General features: G+C 47.3%; 1 protein-coding gene across 1 annotated transcript; it reads left to right on the forward strand.

The window, feature by feature from the left end:
- Nucleotides 1-24,265, forward strand: LOC134406916 (eukaryotic translation initiation factor 3 subunit C). The gene is made up of 21 exons (XM_063138575.1): nucleotides 1-88; nucleotides 1,339-1,483; nucleotides 2,538-2,603; nucleotides 2,861-3,050; nucleotides 3,913-4,038; nucleotides 4,535-4,589; nucleotides 4,727-4,836; nucleotides 5,053-5,180; nucleotides 5,919-6,075; nucleotides 6,271-6,374; nucleotides 9,065-9,206; nucleotides 9,364-9,489; nucleotides 9,708-9,801; nucleotides 11,294-11,481; nucleotides 11,843-12,067; nucleotides 19,409-19,772; nucleotides 21,549-21,708; nucleotides 22,282-22,347; nucleotides 22,801-22,888; nucleotides 23,190-23,352; nucleotides 24,086-24,265. The coding sequence occupies exons 2-21, from the start codon at nucleotides 1,383-1,385 to the stop codon at nucleotides 24,169-24,171; spliced, it is 2,739 nt and encodes a 912-aa protein (XP_062994645.1). The 5' UTR covers nucleotides 1-88; nucleotides 1,339-1,382; the 3' UTR covers nucleotides 24,172-24,265.
- The last annotated feature ends 923 nt before the right edge of the window (nucleotides 24,266-25,188 follow it).

The raw sequence follows: 25,188 nt of genomic DNA on the forward strand, positions 1-25,188 counted from the left end.
TTTAGGACGCGACGCCGGAAGGCTTTGCGCGTGCGTGGTGGTGGTAGCGTGAAGTCGAAGCCTCTTTTCAATCTAAGGCCCGTCCCGGGTGAGCGCGTGTGAGGGGTGCGATGGCGGGGCAGAGGAGGGGGCGGGAGGTCAAAGGTTAGGGGGGAGGGAGGGGGCAGAGGGGAATATATGAGGGGGGGAGAGAGAAAATAGGAATATGGGGGGTAGTAAAGGGAGAGGCCGGCTGCTTTCTGGGGAGTCTAGTAGGAAGGGTGTCTTGTCTGTGGCTTGTAAACTTAAAAATAAATAAATAATGGGATTTTTTTTAAAACAACAACAACAAAACATTGTTATCTTTTCGGTGCCAAGTAAAGACTTTTCTTTTCTCCCAGGCATTTAACAACATGTACTGAGTTTTTTTAAATGAACCCAGATCTATATTTAGGCCTGGCTGAGAGTTCACAGTTGTTTTAAATATATATGTTGTCTTTGTCTGTTGTCTGCTTTTAAATTTTGTGTTTCAATTTTTAATGTTCAACTTTTAAATCTTTTTAAACTGCCCAGACAGCTTGGGCTATGGGGCGGTATATAAATGTAATAAATAATAATAATAAATATATTGTGCTAATTACTATCATGTAGACCTAGGGGTGGGGAGCGCATGGCCCTCCAGTCGATTTTTTTTGTACTGCATCTTCCATCAGCCCCAGTCATCATAGCCAATGGTGAGGGATGATGGAATTTGCAGTCCAACATAATCTGGAAGGCCACACATTGTCCACCCTGATGTATCCTAACACAAAGCTCGTTCTCTGAATGTAAGTCTTTATGTAGTCAAACTGGCACTCTCCTAAAAAATAATCTCATCAACAGCATGCCTGGTACTTAATTTATTTTTACATAAGGAGTATATGACAGGTGACTGCCCCAAAAAGCATACAACAGAGGAAGGGAAAGGAAGTGGGGTTAGACAGGGAAGTTATACGTGGCTATTTCAGTAACATATTCTTTGTGGGGTATAAGAAGTAGAGGGTCCTATGTATTGGGAAAGTGTGATGTAATTAAAAGTGTGATGTAATAAGTGCTGGGGAAATTTGGAATCAAATCGCCATTTAACCATGAAAGTCACTTGGCCTGTCACTATTTCTCAGCCAAACTTCACTTTGTTGTGAGGATTTTGAAAGGTGGGGTGGGGTGGGGGAGAAGGCAGCTTCGTAAGCCGCCCAGAGATCCTTGGAGCAGGAGGGTCTGATAGAAATGTCAGCTTGGCTCCAAGATCTGTCTTCTGTAGGTGGAAGGGCTCTCAGGTGGGCTCACTGGATCTTTGGGTTTTTGCCTCTCATCATCCAGGTTCAGGAGCGGCAGGCGATTGACGATCCAGAGCCGCCGCCGCCATGTCACGTTTCTTCACCACTGGCTCGGACAGCGAGTCGGAATCGTCACTCTCTGGGGATGAGCTGGTAGCCAAGCCTGCTGGAGGCAACTTTGGGAAACAGTAAGTATCATGGGAAGTGGGGGAGGATTTGGTGGGGAGAGAGTGAAGCAGGGGCAGGACCCCAGGCCTAGGGGCCAAATCCAACCCTCTGCGGTTCCCCAGATGGCCACGCCCCTTCCCCTCCTCAGCCATCAGTTGTCTGGTGGCTTTTGTGCATTATTTCCCCTTCCCATTCTAAAAGGCTAAAATGCCTCTTCTAAGGCTTAGTTATTGGCAGTGAGAGCTTTCAACTAAAATATTCTGGCAGTTTTTGTCATTTGGATCCCTCCCCTTTTGCCTTCATCACCACCTATCCCTGGAATGTGGCCCCCGAGAGCTTCTCCAAAACTGAATTCGGCCCCTTGGGCTGCAAGAGGTTCCCCATCCCTGGCTGAAAGACTCCTAGCAAGTGGCAAGCATTGGGTAGTAAGAGAGATGGTGTGTATGGAGCAGGGGGAGCATATTGTGGCCTTGCAGATTTAAAAGTCAGAAACGGGGAGTGAGGGTCCCGTTGCCACCCTTTCTCCCCAATTTAGTCCACTGTCTCCACACCATGCCTGGCCTCTCTTAATGCTCTAAATGACCTCCCCCTCTCTGTCAGCAAGACACTTTTCACTCTCCTCCTTTAAGTTCTGCTTCTTCCGCAAAGATTGTCCTGAATCACCCTAACTCTGCTGTACTGGTTCCCCTTCCTCTTGCACTTCCCCGAGGAGAGGCTGGAGATCAGTGGCAGAGCACCTGGTTTGCATGCTGCAGCCCCACTGCTATTCTATGCGCTGCTGAAAACAGCAGCAGAGCAAACCACAGTTAGCCAATTTTTGCGAGAAACCACAACGCTCGTTTTAAAAGGCCAAATTTAGCCTTACAAGGCTTTAAAGCAAAATTTGGCCTTTTTAGGCGACTGTCACGTTTGACTGCCGATTGCTTTGCTGCTGCTTTCAGGCAAACTCAGCAATGGCGGGGCCTGCCTTTGAGGCTGGGGTGGGGCTGTATGCATCCCCTGGGCCATGTGTTTCCCTTGTTCTAATAATTGAGTGCAGGAATCCATAGCCTGTTTCTCTCCCCTTTCTTGCAGGCCTCTGCTGTTGAGTGAAGATGAGGAAGATACCAAGAGAATTGTGCGCAGTGCAAAGGACAAGAGGTGATGCTTGGTTGGGTCATGGGAGGAAGAGGCCCCTCTGGTTTCTGGAAGAGTGGGCCAAGACCCTATTTCTGGAAGTTTGGAACATGTCCACTCCCGTTAAGCAGCGTGTCGGTGGCCCCTTTCCTTTGGGATCGGCGCCACTTTAGCCTCCAAGCACATAGCAGCCCTTGACTTTGTTTTTAGGTGGCCCGGATGTGTTCCCCATCCCCTCCCCCCTAGGTTGATTCACTCCTCTTCTTTTTCCCTTGCTCTAGATTTGAGGAGCTGACCAACTTGATCAAAACGATCCGGAATGCCATGAAGATCCGGGATGTCACCAAATGCCTGGAGGAATTTGAATTGCTGGGCAAGGCTTACGGGAAAGCCAAGAGTATCGTCGACAAGGAAGGAGTCCCCCGCTTCTATATCCGCATCCTGGCGGACCTGGAGGATTACCTCAATGAGGTATCAGAACAGGGACAATCGCAGTCATCTCCGTCGCTATTTGAACATCGCTTCTGGGGTTTTTTGTGGTGACATTTGTTTGTTCCTTTCTAGTGGGAGCTTGTTTTTCAGTCTGTGTATTTCATTGCAAATTGGTTTGTTCTGCTTTGCAAGCCACCTTGAAAACCTTACAGGGCGGAAACAGAGATGTCTTAAATAAATAAATAAATAAATAAAATATTTTATTTATTTCTTACCCACCTCTCCCTTTGGATCGAGGCGGGGAACAACATTAATACAACAATACAATATAAACCAAATACATAAAATTAATCAAAAGCATATAAAACCAATAAAACATCAAAATAACAATCGAAACATCTTATATGGGGAGCAAGAAGGCATGAAGGGGAAGGGTGGGCAAGATGGCCTTTATTACGTTTTTATTCCGCCCTTCTTCCAAGGAAGAAGGGGCAGAACACATAGTCTTTTCCCCACCCTATTTTTTATCCTCACAATGACCTTGTGAGGTAGGTTAGGCCAAAAGATGGCCATGCATCATGACTGAGTGGGAAATCTCCCTGATTTTAGTCTGACACTCTCCTTTTTTAAGCGACAGGTAGGCAGTTGGGTACCATCCAGATGTTTTAGACTTACTCCCATCATTCTTGACCACCAGCCATGCTGACTGAGGCTGATAGATGGTTGTAGTCCGGAACATCCGGAGGGAACCAGGTTGCCCAGCCCTGATAACAGATCCTAAAGGAATGAAACAGCTGTCCGGTATAGCTTCACACTGCAGGTTTTGAGGAAAGAAGCGAGGCTGACTTGTGGGCATCACCTGTAATCACACCTTCCTTCCTTCACGCCTTTTCTTACTTAGCTATGGGAGGACAAGGAAGGCAAGAAAAAGATGAACAAGAACAACGCCAAAGCACTGAGCACCCTCCGCCAGAAGATCCGGAAGTACAACCGTGATTACGAGGCCCAGATCACGGGCTACCGCCAGGTACCAACACACCCACAGGGTGGAGGTGATTCTGGGCTGGCAGCTGAGGAATATCTTCTATGTGTTTGGAAGAACATAATCCTAAGGTAGTGGAGATGGGTTAGTACAAAGGTGGGCAGGAGGTAGATCTCAGGTTGTTTTGGACTTCAACTCCCAGAAGCCAGTACTGGTATGACCAGTGGTCAGAAATGCTGGGAGTTGGAAGTCTAAAACAACCCGCCCCTGGATTAGAGGCTTTGTCCCATCTTATTAAGGCATAGAGCAGCCTTCCCCAATCTGGTGCCCTCCAGATGTGTGGGATTACAATTCCCATCTGGAGACTGCTTGGCCTTGGTTTAGGATGAATTGTGGATGCCAGGCTAGACCAGAAGGGTGAGTTTGTAAGCACCAGCTTTTGATGGAACAACAAGCTCTTATGGATAATAATAAGTGACAAGAAGTAGCACCTTACGGGCATCATGACTCCTTTGTGTCCACCACCTTTGCTCTCTCCCAGAACCCTGAGCAGTCGGCTGATGAAGATGACGACAAGAAAAGCGATGATTCGGAGGGTAAGTGAGGATGCAGCAGCAGCAGCAGACCAGGGGGGTGGGGGTCAATAGCCGTTCTCTCTTTTGAGTGATGTGCTGTATGACATCTCTCCTTTCAATGAGAAGTCTCACGCCCCACCCTGATTCCTGCCTTCCAGGTTCCTCCTCTTCGGGTGACGATGATGACGAGGGGATGAGTGCGGCAGCCTTCCTGAAGAAGAAAGAGGGGGCAGCCGAGGGACGTGGCAAATACCTCAAAAAGATAGAGGTAAGACAGCTCCAGGAAGGAGCCCCAAGGCCGGTGCCAAACGCCAGTGGGCTTTAGTGCTGCTGATAAGGCCCTGTACCCTCCCACCGCCAAGACACCCTTGGTGCCCCGTCCTCGCTCGCGGCCAGGGCATCCTGCACAGCTGCCCGCTCACCCCAAGCCACCTGCAACATGGTTTGCTGGTGCACAGTTTTTCTCCTCCCTCTTCCCTGGCAGGATGAAGATGAGGATGAGGAAGATTCAGATGATGATGAAGACTGGGGTTCGTCGGATTCAGAATCCGACTCGGAGTCAGATGAAGATGAGAGCAAATACCCCTCTTTGGCCTCAAAGTTTCTTAAGAAGTAAGGGGGCAGCCTCTTCTGGACAGAGCGGGAGGCGTGCGCATCTCCTTACTCCAACGCTTCCTGTCACCCTTTCGAGTAATGCTCCCCAAGTCTCAGTCTAGAAGGACAATCAGTTCCAAATTGACATTTGATCAGGATCTGGAATTCCTAGTTTGGGACCTGGAAGTGAAAATCTTTTGATCTGTGCTGTGTTCCTGAGCTCCATTCCTGGAGTCGAGTTATCAAGGGCCTCTACCCAGCTGTTTGGCCCCTCGTTGCTTTAGAGAGCAGCATCTGCGCCCACGTCATAACAGGTGGCCGCAATGCTGTGTCAGCGGCCTGTTTTTTAAAAACTGAAAGGTCACTTTTGGGGCCTGGGCATTCATGGGTATGTGGAATCTCAGGCGCAAAGGGTGCGACTTGTGAAACTGAGATGTGCAAGCAGATCAAGGTGGCATCTCAGTTCTAGCTTTGTTTGAGGGTGTTATCTGGGTCCTTGAGCATTTATTCCACGATAGGAAGCTAATATCCGTAGGCGGCCATCAAGAGGAGCTTAGTTAACTGGAGTAGATTGATACATCTCCACGTCAGGCAGTTTGTATTTAATGTCTGCATAAATCTGGTTCAAGTTTGTTTTTTAAGCCTAGCTTGATCTGTAATTGAGGCAAGGGGCTGTTCCTGGGCTTGGGCGGTCCAGGCAGCTCAGGACTTCCGAATCTCAGAATCGTGGAAATCTCTTTACCCCTCTACAACCAGAGCTGGCACCGAGGAGGATAAAAGGATGATGGAGAAGAAGCGGGAAGAGAAGGCAAAGAAAAAGCAGGACCGCAAACACCGGAGAGAGGAAGACGAGGAGGATGACAACGAGGGGAGCGATTGGGTGAAGGTCAAGGGGGGAGTCCAGCTGGTCAAGGTGAGGCACTGCTCTTTGCCCTCTGCAAAGGAAGAGTGGGGCGGGTGGGAGGACGGTGGAATGGGTGGGGTGGGTGGGAGGACGGTGGAATGGGTGGGAGGACGGTGGGATGGGTGGGAGGACGGTCGCCGCCTCCTTGCTTCTCCCCGTTCCTCAGTCAGAGCTTGAGCCCGTCTTCCCTTTCTCCTCCCGCAGGAAAAGCCCAAGATGTTTGCCAAAGGCACAGAGATCAACCACGTGGTAGTCGTGAAGAAACTCAATGAGATCCTGCAGGCCCGTGGAAAGAAAGGCACTGATCGGTGAGGGTGGATTCGGTGGGGCGGGGATGGGTTATGTATGCAACCGTAGCCCCCCAATCCCATCCAGAGTTTGTTTGAAACAAATTAACTTCAAAGCAGCGGTTATGAATCTGGCTTGCTTAAATTGAACCAGAGTTAACATTAAAACACAATTTGGGGTTTGGACAACAATTAATTGAAACTGGAAGCTAAATTTACCGAATGTCTCTCAGCCGTGCCAGAGGAAGAGAGGGACGGGGCGGTGCACGAACTGAAGGCTTTCTTCAGCTCGTTCTCGTCACTGGAGTTCAGTGCGATGCCTGAATGCGGCTCTTCTTTCTTGCCAAGAAAGTTTCTTTCCCACTTTGCGAGCGTTCTTTCGAAAAGAAAAGAAAACCACTTTCTGTGCTTGAATTGAGAAGTGACCACTAGGTGGCAGGGATGAGGAGCAGCCCTGGGGGAGGGGGATCTACACTACTGCTTTTAAAGTGCTTTTAAAGCGCTTTATAACAGTTTTGACAACTGTTTAGGCCCAGGACACACTGCATATACAGGTTTCAAAACATTTTCAAAGTGCTTTAAAGCGCTTTAAAGGCAGTAGTGTAGCTCCCCCCCTGTTCTCAAAACACCTTTGCAAAGTTGGAGAGCTTCCATAAACCACTTTTGCCGGTGCTTTCTGCGGTTTGCCTCTGACCTGAAGGACGGGTCCTGCCCTCCCTAGGATGCTGTGGGTGTCACCAGCACTCAGGCACCAGGAGCAGGAGTGTGTGTGGCCATGGGAAGAGCCTTAGTAGGTCTGCAGGAAGAACAGGCGGGATTCAATGAAAGCATCTGCATGCCGTTTCGTTTCTCTGGCACTCAGCATGGCATCGCTGGGTGCCCAGGCGGTACCCGCTTAGCTTCAGCCAGGTGCAACGTAGGAAGCTGCCTTCTACCAGGTCAGACTATTTGTCTGCCCAGTTCATTAGTTAACAGTGTCTGCGAAGCTCTTCACACTGCATCACAACGCCATCTTTTCTCTTCCACCAACACTTGGGGCTCATCTACACCAACCAGGATGTAGCACTATGGAAGTGGTATGAAAGCAGTATATAAAAGGCAGGAGCCACACCAAGCAGGATATAGCGGTATGAAAGCGGTATATGGTATGTGTCAATGGGCCCCCACAGTTGTCAGTGCACTTCAATACCGCTATAAAGCAGTCGTGTGGCTCCTGCCTTTTAGATACCGCTTTCATAGTGCAATATCCTGCTTGGTGTAGATGAGCCCTTGGTGAGCCCAGATGCTGTGGAAGATCCTTCAGACTTTGAGCTAAACCTACTTTTGCCACAGCGTATACAGATGTGAAGTAGAGACCACGTGTTTTAAAGAAGCCACCAGATGTGCATAGCCTCCTGCACGATTCAAAGTGCGACGCTAAATGCCTTAAGTACCTGGTGGACAGGGACAAAAACACAAGGCGAAAAGCACCCAAATCAGATGAAAAAAAGGGGAGTGGCCCCTGTGGCAATATGTCAAGTTAATTTTACAATCGGAGTATATTTTTAGTACTTTTTATCCCTTCCACTTTTTACTGTACGTATTTTAAATGTTTACAGCCCCCTGAAGAAGGCCTTGAAAAAGTACAGGCCAAAACGCATTGGGCTCTTCAACCTACAAATAAAAAGTTCAGCATCCTGAGAATTTGCTTCTCCCCTTTTTTACATCAGGGACAGGAACAAACACAGGGTCAGGGTCCAGCCGGTGCAGCTCCTTCCTCGCAAACTCCTGTCAGGCACCTTCCCCCAGTCTCTGGCATGGTGTTGCAAATGTTTCCGCTGCTGGTTAAATCCGAGGGAGCTGAAAATGGAGGAAGGTTTCTACCAGGGTTAGGAGACTTTAGCATAAGGCAGCCGATAGACCAGCTAATTAGACAGAGATACAGATGTGGGCAGCGTGCCCAGACAAGCCCCAAGAATTCGGCCACAAACTCAGCAAACAAACCGTGGAGTTTGTCTTCAGCTGTGCTATGAAACACAGTTAACCCTTTAATGTCAGAGTACAAGACGTTTAAACATGAGGCAGAGTCCAGTTCCATTCCCAGAGTCAAAGGCTTACGAGAGGTAGAGAGAGTCCAAGAAAACAGAAGTCCAGGGATATGAGCAGGTCACAAATTCCAAGCCAGTCCGAAGTTCAACCAGGATACAAGGTCACCAAGATCCGAAACAGAAACCAAGAGCTTTCGCCAGGATGCTCAGTTAATCTCTGGCAAAGTTCCTGTTGCTTCCCAGCTCTCTAAATACCCCTCCCTGGCAGCTACAGGTGTTCCCTATTGAGTTGGCGTCTAGCATAAATATGCAAAGACCTGCGCCGGGCTTCCTTTTCCGCCCTATGCCTAAAGAACTGTGCAGGTAAGTTTGTTGCTTCTCCCTCTGTGTCTTCTGAATTGGCCAAACTCCCTGCTGGTTTAATTACCGGCACAGTTACTTGACTCTGCCTCCACTTCATTCTCTGACTTGGCCCCACTCCCAGCTGGCCCCAGTTCAGCAGCCGTGACACTAGCCTCTGTCTGCACCGGTTCTGCTTCCTCCTCCTCTGAGTCCATCCCCAGAAACTCTTCAGAGGGCCTAACAGCAGCTGAGGTGGAGAAGGCATCTCCCAGCACACTTCCACCCTGAAAACCTCTTTTCCGTGCCCTTTTCTCGCCATCACCCCGGTTCTCCTCCCCACAGGGCAGCCCAGATCGATCTTCTGCAGCTTCTGGTTGGAATCTCTGCGGAGAACAACCTGGGCATTGCTATTGACGTCAAAATCAAGTTCAACATCGTTGCGTCTTTGTACGACTACAACCCCAATCTGGCTACGTACATGAAGGTATGGAGCGAGAAGGGGAGGCGGGTGGAGGGATGGTGCTCCAGCATCCAACGCACAGCTCTACCCCTTCCCAGTGTTGGATGTTAGCTGCCACCTTCCCATAATGCCAAGGTCCTCAGCCATTTCCTGTTTGCTCCTTCTCTCCCCTCACGGACAGCCGGAGATGTGGCAGAAATGCCTCTCCTCCATCGATGAGCTTCTGGACATCCTCTTTGCACAACCCAACATCTTCATTGGTGAGAACATTGCGGAGGACTCTGAAAACCTGGCGAACAATGAACAGGTGAGCGTTCCTGCGGCAGGTATCTGCAGCTCCTCCCCATCTTCGGGGCATCCAGCCCCCACAGAGTCAGCAGGGCCACTTTGAGATCTCCCAAGGTGGGAGCGGGCAAGATGCTGGTGTCAACCGGTGGATCAGAAAGACAGGAAGTGAGGGCCGTGTCTGTGGGTCTTCCTAGTGGCCTTGACTCCGTTCATCCATTTGTGTCTTTCCACGGCCAGCCCTTCCGTGTCCGTGGCTGCATTCTGACCCTGGTGGAGCGGATGGACGAGGAGTTCACCAAGATCATGCAGAACACGGACCCCCACTCCCAAGGTAAGTGAGCGTGTGCGTGTCGTGGAAAGGGGGGACAGGCAATGGAGGAAGTTAGGACAGGGCTTAAAGCTGCAGGTAGCAATCGCCTTCCTCCAAACTGGTCTCCTCTAGATGTGTTGGGGATGATGGGGTTGTAATCCAGCTGGGGATGATGGGGTTGTAAGCCAACACATCTGGAGGAGACCAGTTTTGGGAGAAGGCTGGCATAGCCTCTACAGTGCTTAAAGCTCCAGGAATCGGCTTTTTAAGTATCCTGCTAACTCCACTCTGTTTCCCCCAGAAGAGACACCTCCTCCTCCGGCAGCTGTGTTTAACTAAATAGCAGCAGGCCCAGATCCTTGCTGCTCTTCTGAACTGTGTTGGGCTGGGCATAATCTTTTCCGTATTTGTCTTTGGCACACCTTTTACATCGCCTCGGCAGCCATGGTACTAATGTAGGGTCTTTGCTGTCGTTCCCTCCCGAAAGCAACGTGAGCCCAAATAGCATCTTTGCCTTTGTTTAGGTATATGTTATATACTGTTGTCCAAATCCCCCCTTTTTTTTCCCCCTGGAGATGAGCGTAGAGGCCGTCAAGGTGGAATGTGATGAAGCCATTGCTGCAAGCGGGAGAGAGAGCAATCAACTTCTGGTCCTTCCTGCTGGCACAGGGCTAGGCTTTGTTTTTCCTATTCTGTGCTCCGGCAAAATCCCAAACCCTGTGCCATGAGAGAGCTGTTTGTGTGCTGCAAAGACAGAACTCAAGGCTCCCATGAGCCCAAAGTACCCACTGCAGAGGAGGCTAGCTGTTGCATCTCTGGGCAAGTCACTGCTCTGGCCCTTGCCTCGTTCCACCCAGGCGGGTCTGGGTGATTTTTGCTTCGGCTCCTCGTTTTGAGTGTGCTTGGAACATTCAGTTTGTTCCTGGCGCAAGAGAATTGCTCTCCGAGGAGGTTTGCCTTGTGCATTAGTCACCTGGCCAGTCGGATGCAAGCCCAGAGCGCTGCCTCATGCGATGGGTGGAGGTGGCTTCTTTTGAGTGTGCGTAATTCTTAACCTCCAAGTTTAATTTAGACAAGTTGGGAGTACACTTACCTAGAGTCTGGGGAATACTGGGGGCGGTGGGGAGGGAGAGATTGCAGACATCGCTCCTCTCTGCAGTCTGCACGTGGCAGATCTGCCCCCCTCACTATCTGCTGATGTGTGAAAGGGCTGTACGGATATATGGCACACCCTAAGTGCATGCATAGAGCCCCTTCACACAGCGGACGGCAGGGAGCCTGCCCACCACACAAAGCAGCAGGGCAGGAAATGGGCCCGTAACTTGACAGCTGGAGAACTTCTCTCACGTGTCCTTTCACTGCATAAAGGGTTTGTCTGAGCCCCTTCCCTGCTGTGTTTCGACCTCAGTAATTGTGTTATGCAAGTTAATCTCCCTCTGTCAACTACCTTGGGTAATCTCAGAGAGGTGGTAGAGGAATAGTGGAAATAAATAAAAGTTACTTTCCCCCCCAGAATATGTGGACCACCTGAAGGATGAGGGCCGAGTCTGCAAGATCATAGACCGGGTGCAGACCTACCTGCAGGACAAGGGTACCATGGATGAAATCTGCCGCATCTACCTGCGCTGCATCCTCCACACCTACTACAAGTTTGACTACAAGGCTCACCAGCGGCAGCAGGGCCCAGCAGGAGACAGCAAGGTAGTTAAGATGCCTTTGTGGTGGCAGAATGCCTGAGATAAGAGAGCATTTGTCATGCCCTAAATCTTCCTCCTCCATCTTCCTCCTGGTGCGTCCTTGTGTTTTGGACAACAACTCCTAGAATCCTTGACTGTCAGCCATGCAGCCTGGGGCTGATGGGAGCTGAAGTTCAAAACATGTGGAGGGTGCCAGATTGGGTAAGGCTGCCCAAACTCTCTAATACGCAGGAAGCTCCCTTATACCATGCATTGATCCATCTTGGGAAGTTGCTAACACACCACAGCTCCTACACTAGGGTGAGATATTGGTATGTAGGAGCCATCTCCTGGCTCTATACATTGTGTTACCCTCTGGCCCGCAGTCGGAACAAGACCAGGCCGAGAATGAAGCTGAGGACTCGGCGGTGCTGATGGAACGCCTCTGCAAGTTCATCTACGCCAAGGACCGGACGGACCGGATCCGTACCTGTGCCATCCTCTGCCACATTTACCACCACGCCTTGCACGACCGCTGGTACCAGGCCCGTGACCTGATGCTTATGAGCCACCTGCAGGACAACATTCAGCACGCAGATCCACCCGTGCAGGTTAGAGAGCAAAACTGGAGTGGGAGGGGCCGGGGGTACTTGGGTGATAATAAAGCCAGTCCTCTAGAGCAGCGTGCCAATGCCTCAGAACCGCCATCGAGTTCCTTTTTTTTTTTTTTTTTTTTTTTTTTTTTAATAATTTTTATTCATTTTCAACACTATATAAACGTAAATGAACATTTCCAAAATATAATTGAAACAAACACAATAAGAAAAAGAAATACATCAAATATCTGCTTCATACATATTGAATAATTGTTGAGTACAAATATCAAAAACTATTACATATGCCTTATCACACTACAACATTTTCATTCTTAACATAAAAGTGCACCCCCCACCTCGGGATCATTCTTGAGTCCAAAATCTAATCGTTTCTTCTGATGGTGGTTTCCCATTTCCCTTAGTAAACACGAACACTAGGAACTGTTTCCAAATTCCTTCGAACTCATTTATTTTAGTTACGCCTTTTCTCCACTTAATATTACATGTCAGTTTATCATTAATGGCTATATCCCATACTACTTTATACCACTCCTCAATAGAATATTCCCCTTGGATCTTCCAGTTCCTAGCTATCATCAATCGTGCTGCAACCAACAAACTCGATATCAGCTCTATAGTTACTTTTCCACACTTTATATCTTCAAATAGTGACAGCAATGCTATTTTTGGTGTTTGTTCTATTTTCATTCCCACTATTTCTTCAATTTCTGAGAACACCATCTTCCATAATCTTTGTACATATTTGCATTGCCACCACATATGTAAATACGTTCCTTTTTCCCCACATCCTCTCCAACAATTTGCTGAATGTTGATCACTTATCTTGTTCAATCTAACCGGGGTTAGGTACCACCTCCATAAAATTTTAAAATAATTCTCCTTTATTCTTACTGATAAACTTCTCAACACTCTTTGTTTCCATAGTCCCTCCCAGCTCTGTCGCCCTATTTGTATCTTCAAATCTGATTCCCAAATCACTTTCTCTGTATTCTCTCTAAACTCCTTCTCTAACAATATTTTATATATTTCACTCATTAATCCTTTTGAAACTATACTACCTCCTTTTCCTTTCTCCTTACTTACTACTAATTCTTCAAACCTCGTCATCTTTCTGCACATTCTATTATCTTTAATCCACTTTTTATTCCATTGTTCTAATTGACCATATTCTAGCCAAGATAGCTTCTTCTCCTTTAACAAATTTTCCATATCTTCTCTTGTTTTAATATCTCTTACCCAATCCTTTAATTTTATTTTATTTTTCTCTTTTAATATTTTACATAATCTACCCTTTAGATCCTCTGGGAAATTCTTTAACATTATTATCGGTGCTAAGGGAGAGTTGCTCGGAAGCAGCTTCCCTTTAAATTTGCTCCAAATTTCCCATTGAGTCCTCAGGAGTGGATTATCTATACTTCCAACCCATTTTCTTCCTCCATCTTTAAAAAAAACATTCTCCAGATTCATCTCTACCTTACTTATGATTTTTTCTTCCATCCAGTATAAATCTCCTACTCCCATAATTGCTTCTACAACATGTCTTAATCTATTTGCTACGTAGTATAATTTTATGTTTGGGAGACCCATTCCCCCCTTTTTTTGGCTTAGGTACCAATTATTTTTATTCACTCTTGCTCTCTTTTCTCCATTACAATATTTATTAATAATATTTTGCCAACTTTTTATCTCGGTTTCTGATATTTTTATAGGTAGCATCCTAAATACGAAATTAATTTTAGCTAGTATCTTCATTTTTATCAAAGCTATTCTCCCAAACCAAGATAAATTTAATCTCTTATATTTCTCCAATTTCTCTAATACCTCCTTCTTTAACCTCGTTAAATTTTCCCTTTCTAAATTCTCTAGATTTTTTGTAATTTTAATTCCCAAGTATTTAATCTCATTTTTAACTTTCAATTCCATCCCCTTAAATTCCCAATCCTTTTCTTCCTTCTTAGTATAGTTAAACAACATCATCTCTGATTTAGACCAATTTATTTTTAACCCTGTAATTTCCTCAAATTCCCTCAACTGATATTTAATTCTTTCTAATTTTCTTAATGGATTCTTAATGGTCAATAAAGTATCATCCGCAAACATGTTTAGCTTTATCTCCCTTACCTCTCCAATTCCTTCTAATTCTTTATCCTCCCTTAGTGCCTTCGCCAAAACTTCCATAACCATTACAAAAAGGACCGGCGAGAGCGGACATCCTTGTCTTGTTCCTCTGGCTAGTCGTATCTTTTCAGTAAGTCCGTCATTTACCACCACTACCGCCGTATTTTGGGAATATAACTGTTCTATTACATTTTTAAATTTATTTCCAAATCCCAATTTATCTATAATACTCTTTAGTGCCTGCCAGCTCACACAATCAAAAGCTTTAAAAATATCTAATGCCATAATACCTGCCTTAATATTTGCTTTTTTTATTACATTTATTACATTTAAAACTCTACCCACTAAATTATGCATATGTCTTCCTACCACAAACCCACATTGATCTGCTCCTATATATTCTGCCAAAAATTTATTTAATCGTTTGGCCATAATAGATGTAAAAATTTTAGCATCCTGATTTATTAAAGAAATAGGTCTATAAGAATCAGGATTAGTCAAATCTTTATCTGGTTTTGGGATCAGAATTATCACTGAATGTTCCCATGATTCAGGTATCTTCTCTCCTGATAATATCCTATTATAAAGTTCCATTAATTTTGGAACTAAACAATCTTTGAAGACCTTATAATATTCTGGACCCAAACCATCTGCTCCTGGTGATTTACCCACTTTTAACTTATCAATAACTTCTTCAACTTCTCTTTGAGTTATTACTGACTCCATTAACTCCTTATATTCTGATTTTATTTCCTTCTTTATAAACCTTCCAATATACTCCTCCACCTTTTCTTGTTGAATTTCTTTACCCTTGTACAATTCCTGATAAAATTCCTGAAAAATTTTTATTTTAGCTTTCATTGCATGACAATAATTCCCTCGACTATCTTTCAACGTTTCTATCCCATTCCTCCCTTTTTCTTTTTGTGTGAGCTTGGCAAGCAACCTCGAGTTCTTGTCACTGTTTTCAAAATATTCCCTTTTCATATACATTAAATTCTTTTGAATCTCTTCTATATTTAAGTTTTCTAATTGTTTCTTCTTAGCTTGTATTTCCACTAATTTATATTTATCTTTACTTCGCCAATATCTTTCCTCCAAGTTTTTAATTTCTATCTCTAACTTTTCCTGTTCTGCACGTTGTTGTCTTTTTAAACTACATGTTTCTCTAATACAGATTCCTCTTGCTACAGCCTTCATGGTGTCCCAAATGACTGACCCAGCTGTTCCTCCTTTTTCATTAATTTCCCATGCCTCCGACAGTTCCTTCCGAATTTTATCTACTATTTTATTGTATTTCAATATCTTTGTGTTCAACTTCCATCTATATGCCTCTTTATAATCTTTCTTAACTGTAAATTCTAAACTTAACAAGGCATGATCGGTTACTTTTATTACCCCCATTTCCATTTTACAAATCCTCGTTGCAAAGTCTTTTGAAACAAATATATAATCTATCCTGGAGTATGTATGATGAACTGGGGAAAAGTATGAAAATCCAGGCCTATTCCCGTAAAGTAAGCGCCACGAATCTAAATAATCATTTTCTTTTACTAATTTATTCAATATAGTCATATTGTTCCTCTTTTCAGCATTAGTGGGATTTGACCTGTCCCTTTTATTATCCATAACCATATTAAAATCCCCAGCTAATAATGCACACCCCTCCTTAAATTCTTCTATTTCTTTGAACAGCTTTATAAAAAATTCTCTATGCCTCTCATTTGGGGCATAAACATTAATCAAAGTATAAACCTTTCCCTCAATTTTACCTTTTAACATAAGATATCTACCCTTATCATCCTTTTTTACCTCTTCTAATATAAACCCACTTTTTTTTGAAATCAAAGTGGCCACTCCATTTTTTTTTGATGTCCCTAATGATTTTTCATAATAGGCTAACCACTTTAATTTTATCATATTCGAATTCTCGGAGCCTTGGTGTGTCTCTTGGATCATTATAATATCTGATCCCTCTTTATTTAGCATTTGTTCTATTCTCTTCCTTTTCACGACTGCCCCTAAACCTTTAACATTGAGTGTTGATACCTTTATCTTTTTATCCATAATCACCCTTTTGAAATCTCTTCCGATCCCTTGTGCTCAGCAATTCAAACTTGCTTACATAAAAACACAAACTCCATACATAAAACCCACACCCTCCTACCCCGATCCCTCCTCCCCTACCTTCCCCCCCTCCCCACCCCCCCACTCTAATCCCCCCCCCATATCCCCGTGAGTCTAATACTCCAGCCATCTACTTTAAAGGGGGAGGGGGGAGGCAGTGCTGTGCCTGGCCGGCAGGTCTCTATATTAGCATTTTTATTTGCAATTATCTCCAACATAATTAACAATTCTCTTACTCTCCAGATGTCCCAGCCTCATTCCCTCCCCCACCCACTCCAGCCCCATCTGCTTCCCCATCCAGACCCAGCCTCTTCAGCAAATCTTTACCTTGATCCAATGAGGTTACTCTGTATTCCCTCCTCCCATATGTAAATCTTAAGAAAACCGGGTAACCCCATGCATAAGGAATTTTATTCTTCATTAATGTTTCCGTTATTGGTTTAAGACTACGTCTCCAATTTAATGTGCGTTGAGAAAGATCATTGTAAATTTGCACTGGTTTGCCTTTACACTGTATCTGAACCTTAGATCTCAATTCTTTCATAATTTGCTCTTTTTTGTAATAGTTGCCAAATTTCACCAATATGTCTCTAGTCCCTTTGTAGTTTTTCCCCCCCACACGGTGGACTCGGTCCAGATCCGATCCATCTATTGGAATGTCAGGCGTCAGCTCCTTGAACCAGTTCACGATAATTTCTCTAAGATCTTCTCCTTGCGTCTCCTTCAGCTGCTTTATTCGAAGCGAAGATCTACGAGATTGATCTTCCAAGGCGATCAAACGCAATTCCCATTCTTTAAATTGTATATTAGTTGATTTTTCGAAAGCCTCTTGTTTCTTCTGGTCCAGATCCACTTTAGCCTCTATCTTTTTGATCTTATCCGAATTTTCCATCGTTTTATCCATAATAGTACGCATTTGTTTTCTGAATTCACTCATTTGCTGATCCATTTTTTTAAAAATAATCATGTTATTTTCTGCTATAATAGCCTTGATTTCCATTAAAGAGGGAGGGTTACTACCACTTTCTTTCCCCCCTTCTGCCATGTTTCCTTCTTTATTTGGTATTGTATCCAAAGAGACTGGGTCTATATCTTCCTCTTCCTGTTCAACTCCAGGGGCTGTACTTCCCAGGAAGGAGAGGTAAGCCAAATTATGATTTGAAGGTTTCTTTTTTTGTTTATTAAGCTTTTCCCAACTTTTGATCTTTTTTTTAACGTTGGGCATGGGTCCCTTCTGGGTAGGGCATAAATCTTAGAGTCCAACTCTCTTCCTTAGCAACTTATGCTGGCTTCTCTATTATATAGCACTCACAGCTCCTTCTTCACGAGGAGGGGGGAAAAATCCAGTTCACAACAGCATTCACTAGAGGGGATCAGATTTAATCACTCAAAGTCTCTCACATCCCACATCTCCCTCACCGAATGCCAAATGCAGCTTTTTTCACCCCTTCACCCCCCTTCTCGCCACGCCAATAAATCCAGTCAACCACTTTAACCTTAGAAAGCCAGCATTCCAATCGTTCCCATGTGAGATAAAGATGAGAGGTTATATCACAGATCAATGTCCAGCAAACATAAATTCCTTCTTTTTAAACTGCGTCAGTCAGCGTTTACTTTCACTTTTCATAGAGTTGCCGTTTAGACAGACATTGCATTAATCATAGTTCATCTCACCTCCCTTCTCCAAATCTCTCCACTTTCCCGGCTCCTGTTGGTTTTATAATCATTTTCTGTCAGTTGCTCAAAGATTCATGCCCATTAAAAGAGAGATAATTGCCTTTTCCGGCAAGCGCCGTTCAGAGCCTCAGAAGAAACCCGCCATCGCTCAGGCTGCCAAGCTCCGCCCCCGAACCGCCATCGAGTTCCAAGAAACTGTAGGTTGTCTATATGGGTGACAGTGTAGGATTTGGAATGGAAGAGCGCCCTCTTGCTGTTCTGCGCTATTTCTCCTCCCTGTGGGCCACGTACATCTCCAGTGGGCAGTGGCGTAGTGGAGCCAGGGCTTGCAGGGACACAAGGCTAGGTCCTTTTTATTGGCCGAAACGTTGGCGTCATCTGCCTCCCCTCTCAGGCTTCCCTGTTCCCTCTGAGCTTAGCTGCAAACCCTCCCAGTAGGTCGGGGGGAAATGAATTTTCCAGAGCCATAATTTAGTGTTCCTTCTTGTCACGCAAACTGTTTTTGGGGTGGCCTGGTCTTCAATGGGCAAGTAAGACCCTTGAGTTTTATGGAACTTCTGCTAGTGATGCAAACTGGTTCATCGATAACAATTAACACACACGCCTACTTTTTTGGACTCTCACAATGGGCGCCTGCAGCGTACCGCTGCGCCATGGCCGGTGGGTGGGGTTAGTCACAGCCATCCCGTGTGTGGTTGATGAGACTTCCCGTCCTAATGTCCACGCGCCAAATATCACACTTCATCCTGGACCCGCTCCGTAACGCATCCGCCTCTGTGCACAGTTGCTACCCCGGAGAACGAAAAACGGCAGGTGTTACAAGCCGGGATGGACGGGAACAAGAGAAAGGGGAAAGCATGGGATTCTGGGCAAGGTTAATGAAGCCCTTGCCGGAAGGGGCGCGTACAATGCTGTGTCCGTCCCACATGTATTAGAAAGGAAGGAATGCTGGAAGCAGATACTTGGAGCTGGGTGTGATTTACTTGGCAGCGCCCCAACGCCTCTGGGGATGCAGAAGGCACCAACGCAACACATACGCTAGGGTGGGACATGGGAGAGGGCCTTCTCTGTTGTGGCACCCCGACTGTGGAATGCCTTCCCCTTGGAGGCCCGACTGGCGCCAACGCTGACTTTATTCCGGCGCCAAGTAACAACATGGCTTTTTAACAAAGCCTTTAATGGTTAAATTCACCTGGCTTGCACATTGTTTTAATTGTTTTTACTGCTCTTAAATTATATACTGGTTTTAACTTGATTCATGGTTTAATTTGTTTTTAGCTGTGTATCTTTAATTGTCCTATGTTGCATGCTTTTGTCTGGACGCCGCCCTGAGATCCTAGTGAAATCGGGCGGGATACAAACGCTTCCAATAAATAATAGCGAAATAGTTCCCAACCCGCTCTTCCCTCCTAGATCCTTTACAACCGGACGATGGTGCAGCTGGGCATCTGCGCCTTCCGCCAGGGCATGATCAAGGACGCCCACAACGCGCTGCTGGACATCCAGTCGAGCGGCCGAGCCAAGGAGCTGCTGGGCCAGGGCCTGCTGATGCGCAGCATGCAGGAGCGCAACCAGGAGCAGGAGAAGATCGAGAAGCGCCGGCAGGTCCCCTTCCACATGCACATCAACCTGGAGCTCCTGGAGTGCGTCTACCTGGTTTCGGCCATGCTGCTCGAGATCCCCTACATGGCCGCCCACGAATTCGACGCCCGCCGGCGCATGATCAGCAAGCAGTTCCACCACCAGCTGCGGGTGGGCGAGCGCCAGCCTCTCCTGGGTGAGCAGCCCTGGAATAGTTCATTCGTCCATCCAATTATTGCATTTATATCCCGCCCAAAACCCAAAGCGGCATGCGTGATCCTCCTCCTTTCCACTTTTATCCCCACAACAACAACCCTGTGGGGTAGGGTTGGGCTGAGGGTCTGTGACTGGCCCAAAGGCACCCAGTGAGCTTCCACGGCCGAGTGGGGACTAGAACCCGGATCTCCTGACTCCCAGTCCAGCACTCTAGCCGCTGCACCACACTGCCTCTCATGGCCCGTTTTCGCCATGGAAGTGCCATTCTGGCCGGTGTCTCTAGGCCAGCCTGGTGGCCTCCAGATGTGTTGGACTGCAACTCCCATAATCCCCAGCCAGGTGAGAGTTGTGGTCTGACACATCTGGAGGGCACCAGGTTGTGCAGACTGGTCTACACCCAGGCTGCCGCCGTGACCTGACCAGGCCGACCTCCTTCATTATATGAGCCACTAGGATAAGGACCGTCTTGATTTCCGAAGCCCTCTTTGTTGGAAGTCTGTTGGAAGTTAAACTCTCTATGCTAGAGATAAGCAGAAATTAGCAGCGGCTCTCAGTGTAGGACAGCAAAGACACAAAAAGGCTCAGGATACTTTGCTTAGTTAAAACAAAGCCTTTTACTGGCAGTTGAATAACTTAGTTACAGCATCATACATACTCACAGTCGTTCATAGTTTACACAGCATTACAGATGGAGTGGAAGAAGGAGTGGGAGAATGCACAGGCATTTATATAGAGCAAAACTGTACAATCATGGAGTCACTTAATTAACTAATTGAAACCATCTTCAGCCAGTTATTCAATAATTATCCAGCTGTAGCCTTGGCATTTAGCAAACACACTGTTTCTGGTTTCTTCATATTACTTCATGCCTCCAGGCACTTATGAAACAGTAGTAAAAGTAAAACCAGATCAAATCCAGGATCCAACACTCTTTACCCTGTAGGCAGGGCAGCTTGTCTCTGTCAGCCATCTTCAGTGCTCTGTGCATTTCTGTGTCCAGAAGCACTCAAGTTCTGTAAGGGTTCATATTACAGAAGTTAAGCCAGTTTGCTCATAAGCGTAATTCTGCAAGTTGTGTGGGAGGAGCAAGTAGCTGCTGTGGAGGGCAGGGAAGTCCCACTTCCTAAGCCGGCCTTCCCCCACCTGGTGCCTTCCAGATGTGTTGGAAGGGGGATCTTGGCTGGGGAATGCTGGGATTTGCAGTCCCAACACATCTGGTGGGCACCAGGTCAGGAAAGTCTGTCCTAAGCAAAAGGAATCTCATATATTTATTATTTTTAATGAGTACCAGTAAAAAATGCAGCTGTCAAGCTCCTCTTCCAAAGAGGTATTTCTTCCTATTTGAGAAGAGAGGAAATATTCCTAAGATGATGCCTGATGTGACAAATCATCTATGAAAAGCATGCTTTATTTCTCTCCGGAATTATTGTGTTCTCATGCAAATTGCTTGAATCTGCATAAACCAACTAAAATTCATACAATTCATCTACTAAAGGTGGCAACCCTAATCTGTACACTTTCAAACTCTTCTTTATGCTTGGGGCTAGCAACGTGGTTTTTCTTTTTTATACTATAGAACAGCTGAAATCTTGAGGATCCTGAACTCATTTTGGACACATGCATGAGGGCGCTCGGGGGCTGTGGCCCTGTCATCCTGGCTAATCAGACCCTTTTCCCACACAACCCACCAAGACTTAACAATCCCTTTCCCCGTCTGACAGCCCCCTCTCTCATTCCCCTCCCCCTCTTGCTTCAGGCCCCCCGGAATCTATGAGGGAGCACGTGGTAGCAGCGTCCAAGGCCATGAAGATGGGTGACTGGAAGACGTGCCACCGTTTCATCGTCAATGAGAAAATGAACGGGAAGGTCTGGGACCTGTTCCCTGAGGCCGACAAAGTGCGCGGCATGCTCGTCCGGTCAGTTGCCCGGGGGGGGGGGGGGGAGCGTTCGGCGGGGTCAGTGGGAGCCTTTCTAACCCTATTCCTTAAGCACAGAGCTGGACACGCAGAGGTGCCGGTCCAGAGAAGGGAAACTTGGGAACTGCCTGTTAACATGGGGAGGTGCCTGCTCCTGAACCAGACGTTTGCTCCCTCTAGTTCAGCATTGCCCCCTCTGAGCTAGAGTTGTCAGGGATTGAACCTGGGGCCTTCAGCATGGCAGTCACTGCCTTCCACGCAAGCTGCGTAGGAAGGACTCCAGCCCCATTCCTCAAGTGGAGAGGAGGGCGCAGAAGGGATTGACTGTGCCAGCAGAGTCTGCCTTGTCCGTGTGGGGCATTGAGGAGCTTGGAGGACGTCTGGGGGCAAAAGGAGTTCAGGCCCTTTAGATCTCCCAAGTGTTTTGGCCTTCAACTCCCAGAAGCCCCTGCCAGCATGGCCAGTTGTCAGGAATGCTGGGAGCTGAAGCCCCAAACATCTGGAGATCTCCATTCTGCCCACCCCCTGCTTTAGAGGGGACCCCGTTCCTAACTCACACCTCCTCCCCAACAGGAAGATCCAAGAGGAGTCTCTCCGGACCTATCTCTTCACCTACAGCAGCGTCTATGACTCCATCAGGTACTGCGTGGGGATTGGAGTGGGCAGGCCGGTCTCCGACCCTGGCGCCTCATTCAGCGTGGTGGCCCCTTGCCCAGAGTATGAACCCCTTGACAGATGTGGTGTCAGTGTGGCTGACGGGATAGGGATGGGCGGGGGGGTGTTCAGCAGCTCCTCTGCAGCCATCCAACTCCAGAACATTTCATTAAGCAAATTCCTTGTGCTTTGTATGGTTTTTATCTAGCCTTAATCCCAAGAGCCTTTTTCGGGCCAGCACCCACCCACCCCAGTACAGCCTTTCCCCGGCCTGGTGCCCCCCAGGTGTGTGGAACAGCCACTCCCTTAATCCCCAGCCGGCATGGCAGATGGGGCACAGCTGCCCTAGTGGATTCCCTGCCTGGCAGGCTGCCGCTGCTACACCACAACTCAACGGCCGAACCTCTTCCCTCCCCAAACCTGTCTGTCTCTTCCTAGCATGGAGATCCTGTCCGACATGTTTGAGCTGGACCTCCCTACGGTGCACAGCATCATTAGCAAGATGATCATCAACGAAGAGCTCATGGTGAGGGGCCCTTTTGCCGTCGGGCTGGCCGTGGTGCCAGATGTGGGGTCGGGGGCAGGCCGAGAGAAAAGGGTTGCTGCTGCTGCTGCTGCACAAATCTGCTTGGAGGCTGGAAGCGGGCAGCGTGAATGGCTGGCTTCTGGAGCAGCCTCAGCAAGGAGGGGGGAAAGGTCCGTGGAATGGCCGAGGAGCTCTCGGTTGGATGGAAGGTTCTGAGAAGAATAGGAGGCCGGTTTGAAGTGCGTGTGTCGAAATCTCCCTTGCTGGGTCTGTCTGAGCGTTCCAAACCTCGCCTCCCCAGGCCTCCCTGGACCAGCCGACCCAGACGGTCGTGATGCATCGGACAGAACCCACCTCCCAACAGAACCTGGCGCTGCAGCTGGCGGAGAAGCTGGGCAGCCTCGTGGAGAACAACGAGAGGGTCTTCGACCAGAAGCAAGGCAACTATGGGGGCTACTTCCGGGGTAAGTGGCCATTCCAGACGCTGCCTCTGATGGCAACAGCCCCTTCCGGCCCCTTCCTCGCTTTTCCATTCCATTAGCCACTTAGTATATTGTAGCGCAAGAACGGGGGACCCACGGCCCTGCACGGTGATGATGGACTACAACTCCCACCATCCCCGACCCGTGGACATACGGGCTTGATAGGAGTTGGAGTCCAATCACAACCGAAGGCACCACATTCCACACTCCCTGTGGTAGAGAAACAGATGTGGCTACTGCTTCCGTGGCATGTCCATACGTTTGTGCTTCCATTTTAAAGAAGGAAAAGAAATAAAGCCAGGCTTCGTGGTGGTGGAGTGAAATCTAAAAAAATGTTTTGAGCAGTTTTCATTCATGGGATGGTGCTTCCAGTTGTTGGGGAATGAAACCTTCTCTCCTTCCTCCCACCCCACCCCCGTTGCAAAGGTTCAAACCCTCCGTTTCTCTCTCCATCCCAAATCAGATGGCAGTCCCCACCCTGCAGTTTTCTGCAAAGCCAAAATATGCAGAATTCACTGCAAAAATGCAGCCTGTTCTGGTGAGGAGGACCCAGGGGTGTTCACTCGATGGTCCACCTGCATTGGTTGCCTTATCCCCTTCCCACTTCCCCTTAAGTTCCTTAACAAGCCCATTTCTGGTGTGTTTTGCGGGCTGCCCTTGGGCCACTGCCTGGTTCTTGATCACCTTCTCTCTCTCTCTCTCTCTCGTCCTACAGACCAGAAAGACGGCTACCGTAAGAACGAAGGGGGCTACATGCGGCGTGGGGGCTATCGGCAGCAGGAGCGGCAAAGCAACTACTGATCCTCGAGCTGCCGGCGTGGAGCTTTCTCGTAGGGAGAAATTCTATTCCAATTCTCACGTTTTGAACACCCCAAATAAAGAATTTGTTTGAAAAGAGAGGGGCCGTGGTGTCTTTGGGGGCTCAAGGAGAGAGTGCCGAAGCGCGTGTATCTGGGGAATGTGTTAGCTGGTTGAGTTTCTCAAGGGCCTTTCGCATGGCCAACCATCACCTTTTGCTAGGACGGACGGAGGGGGTGGATGCAGGGAACACCTGGGCGTCGTGGCTCCTGAGCAAAGCCCCTTGGGAAGGGGGCATGCGGGGACAAGGAGCCTCCCCAATGGAGGTACATCTTCCAGAAGGATGCGAGAGTTTATTAGAGGAGACATTCTCAAGAAATAGGGAAGTAAAGAAATGGGGCTTTACTAAAGGAGAGAGTGACAGCACTTGGTTTGACTCCTGAAGGCAAAGCATTTCTTTCCTCTTAAAGGGTATGAGCTAAAAAAAAATCCCTTCAAAAAGCTTCGTTCACTATCGAAAAAGCTGCTCAGTCTTGTCTTAAACCTCCACTCTTTCAATGAGCTGGTTTCCCTCATTGTATTCTTTGCCATGTGGCAATTTGGTCTTCTGCCCATTCCTAGCGTCCCCCTTGGCTGGCAACCCAGTCTTGAACAAAGTTAATAAATTCCTGAAGGAGACCTCCTGAGTCACACTTGTCTACCTTAGGGGAACGCCCAAATCTGACATTTTTGGACAATTTCCCAGCTACGTCCTGCTTGTGTTTTTAAAACAAACTATACAAAACATGGTAGCCGTCAGACACCTTCCAGGGTGAAGCTGCAAAAGGTCAGAAATTTAAGTGGTGGGTATCTGGAAGAGTAGACACACACACACACCTCTAAAAGGTCAACCTTGAGTGGAAAGAGCTATACAGACACCATGGGTGGGCAGAAGGTAAATTTCCAGATGTTTTGCACTTCAACTCCCAGAAGCCCCTGCCAACATGGCCATTGATCAGGAATGCTGGGAGATGAAGTCCA

Source organism: Elgaria multicarinata, chromosome 11 (genome assembly GCF_023053635.1).
Source record: "Elgaria multicarinata webbii isolate HBS135686 ecotype San Diego chromosome 11, rElgMul1.1.pri, whole genome shotgun sequence".
Taxonomy (NCBI): domain Eukaryota; kingdom Metazoa; phylum Chordata; class Lepidosauria; order Squamata; family Anguidae; genus Elgaria; species Elgaria multicarinata.

What these genes read in the sequence shown, in the direction of transcription:
- LOC134406916 (XM_063138575.1), top strand. Translation starts at nt 1,383, where the DNA reads ATGTCACGTTTCTTCACCACTGGCTCGGACAGCGAGTCGGAATCGTCA. An exon ending in GGGGAGTCCAGCTGGTCAAG is followed by an intron (nt 6,076 to 6,270) that starts GTGAGGCACTGC and finishes CTCCTCCCGCAG; the next exon opens with GAAAAGCCCAAGATGTTTGC. An exon ending in CACGGACCCCCACTCCCAAG is followed by an intron (nt 9,802 to 11,293) that starts GTAAGTGAGCGT and finishes TTTCCCCCCCAG; the next exon opens with AATATGTGGACCACCTGAAG.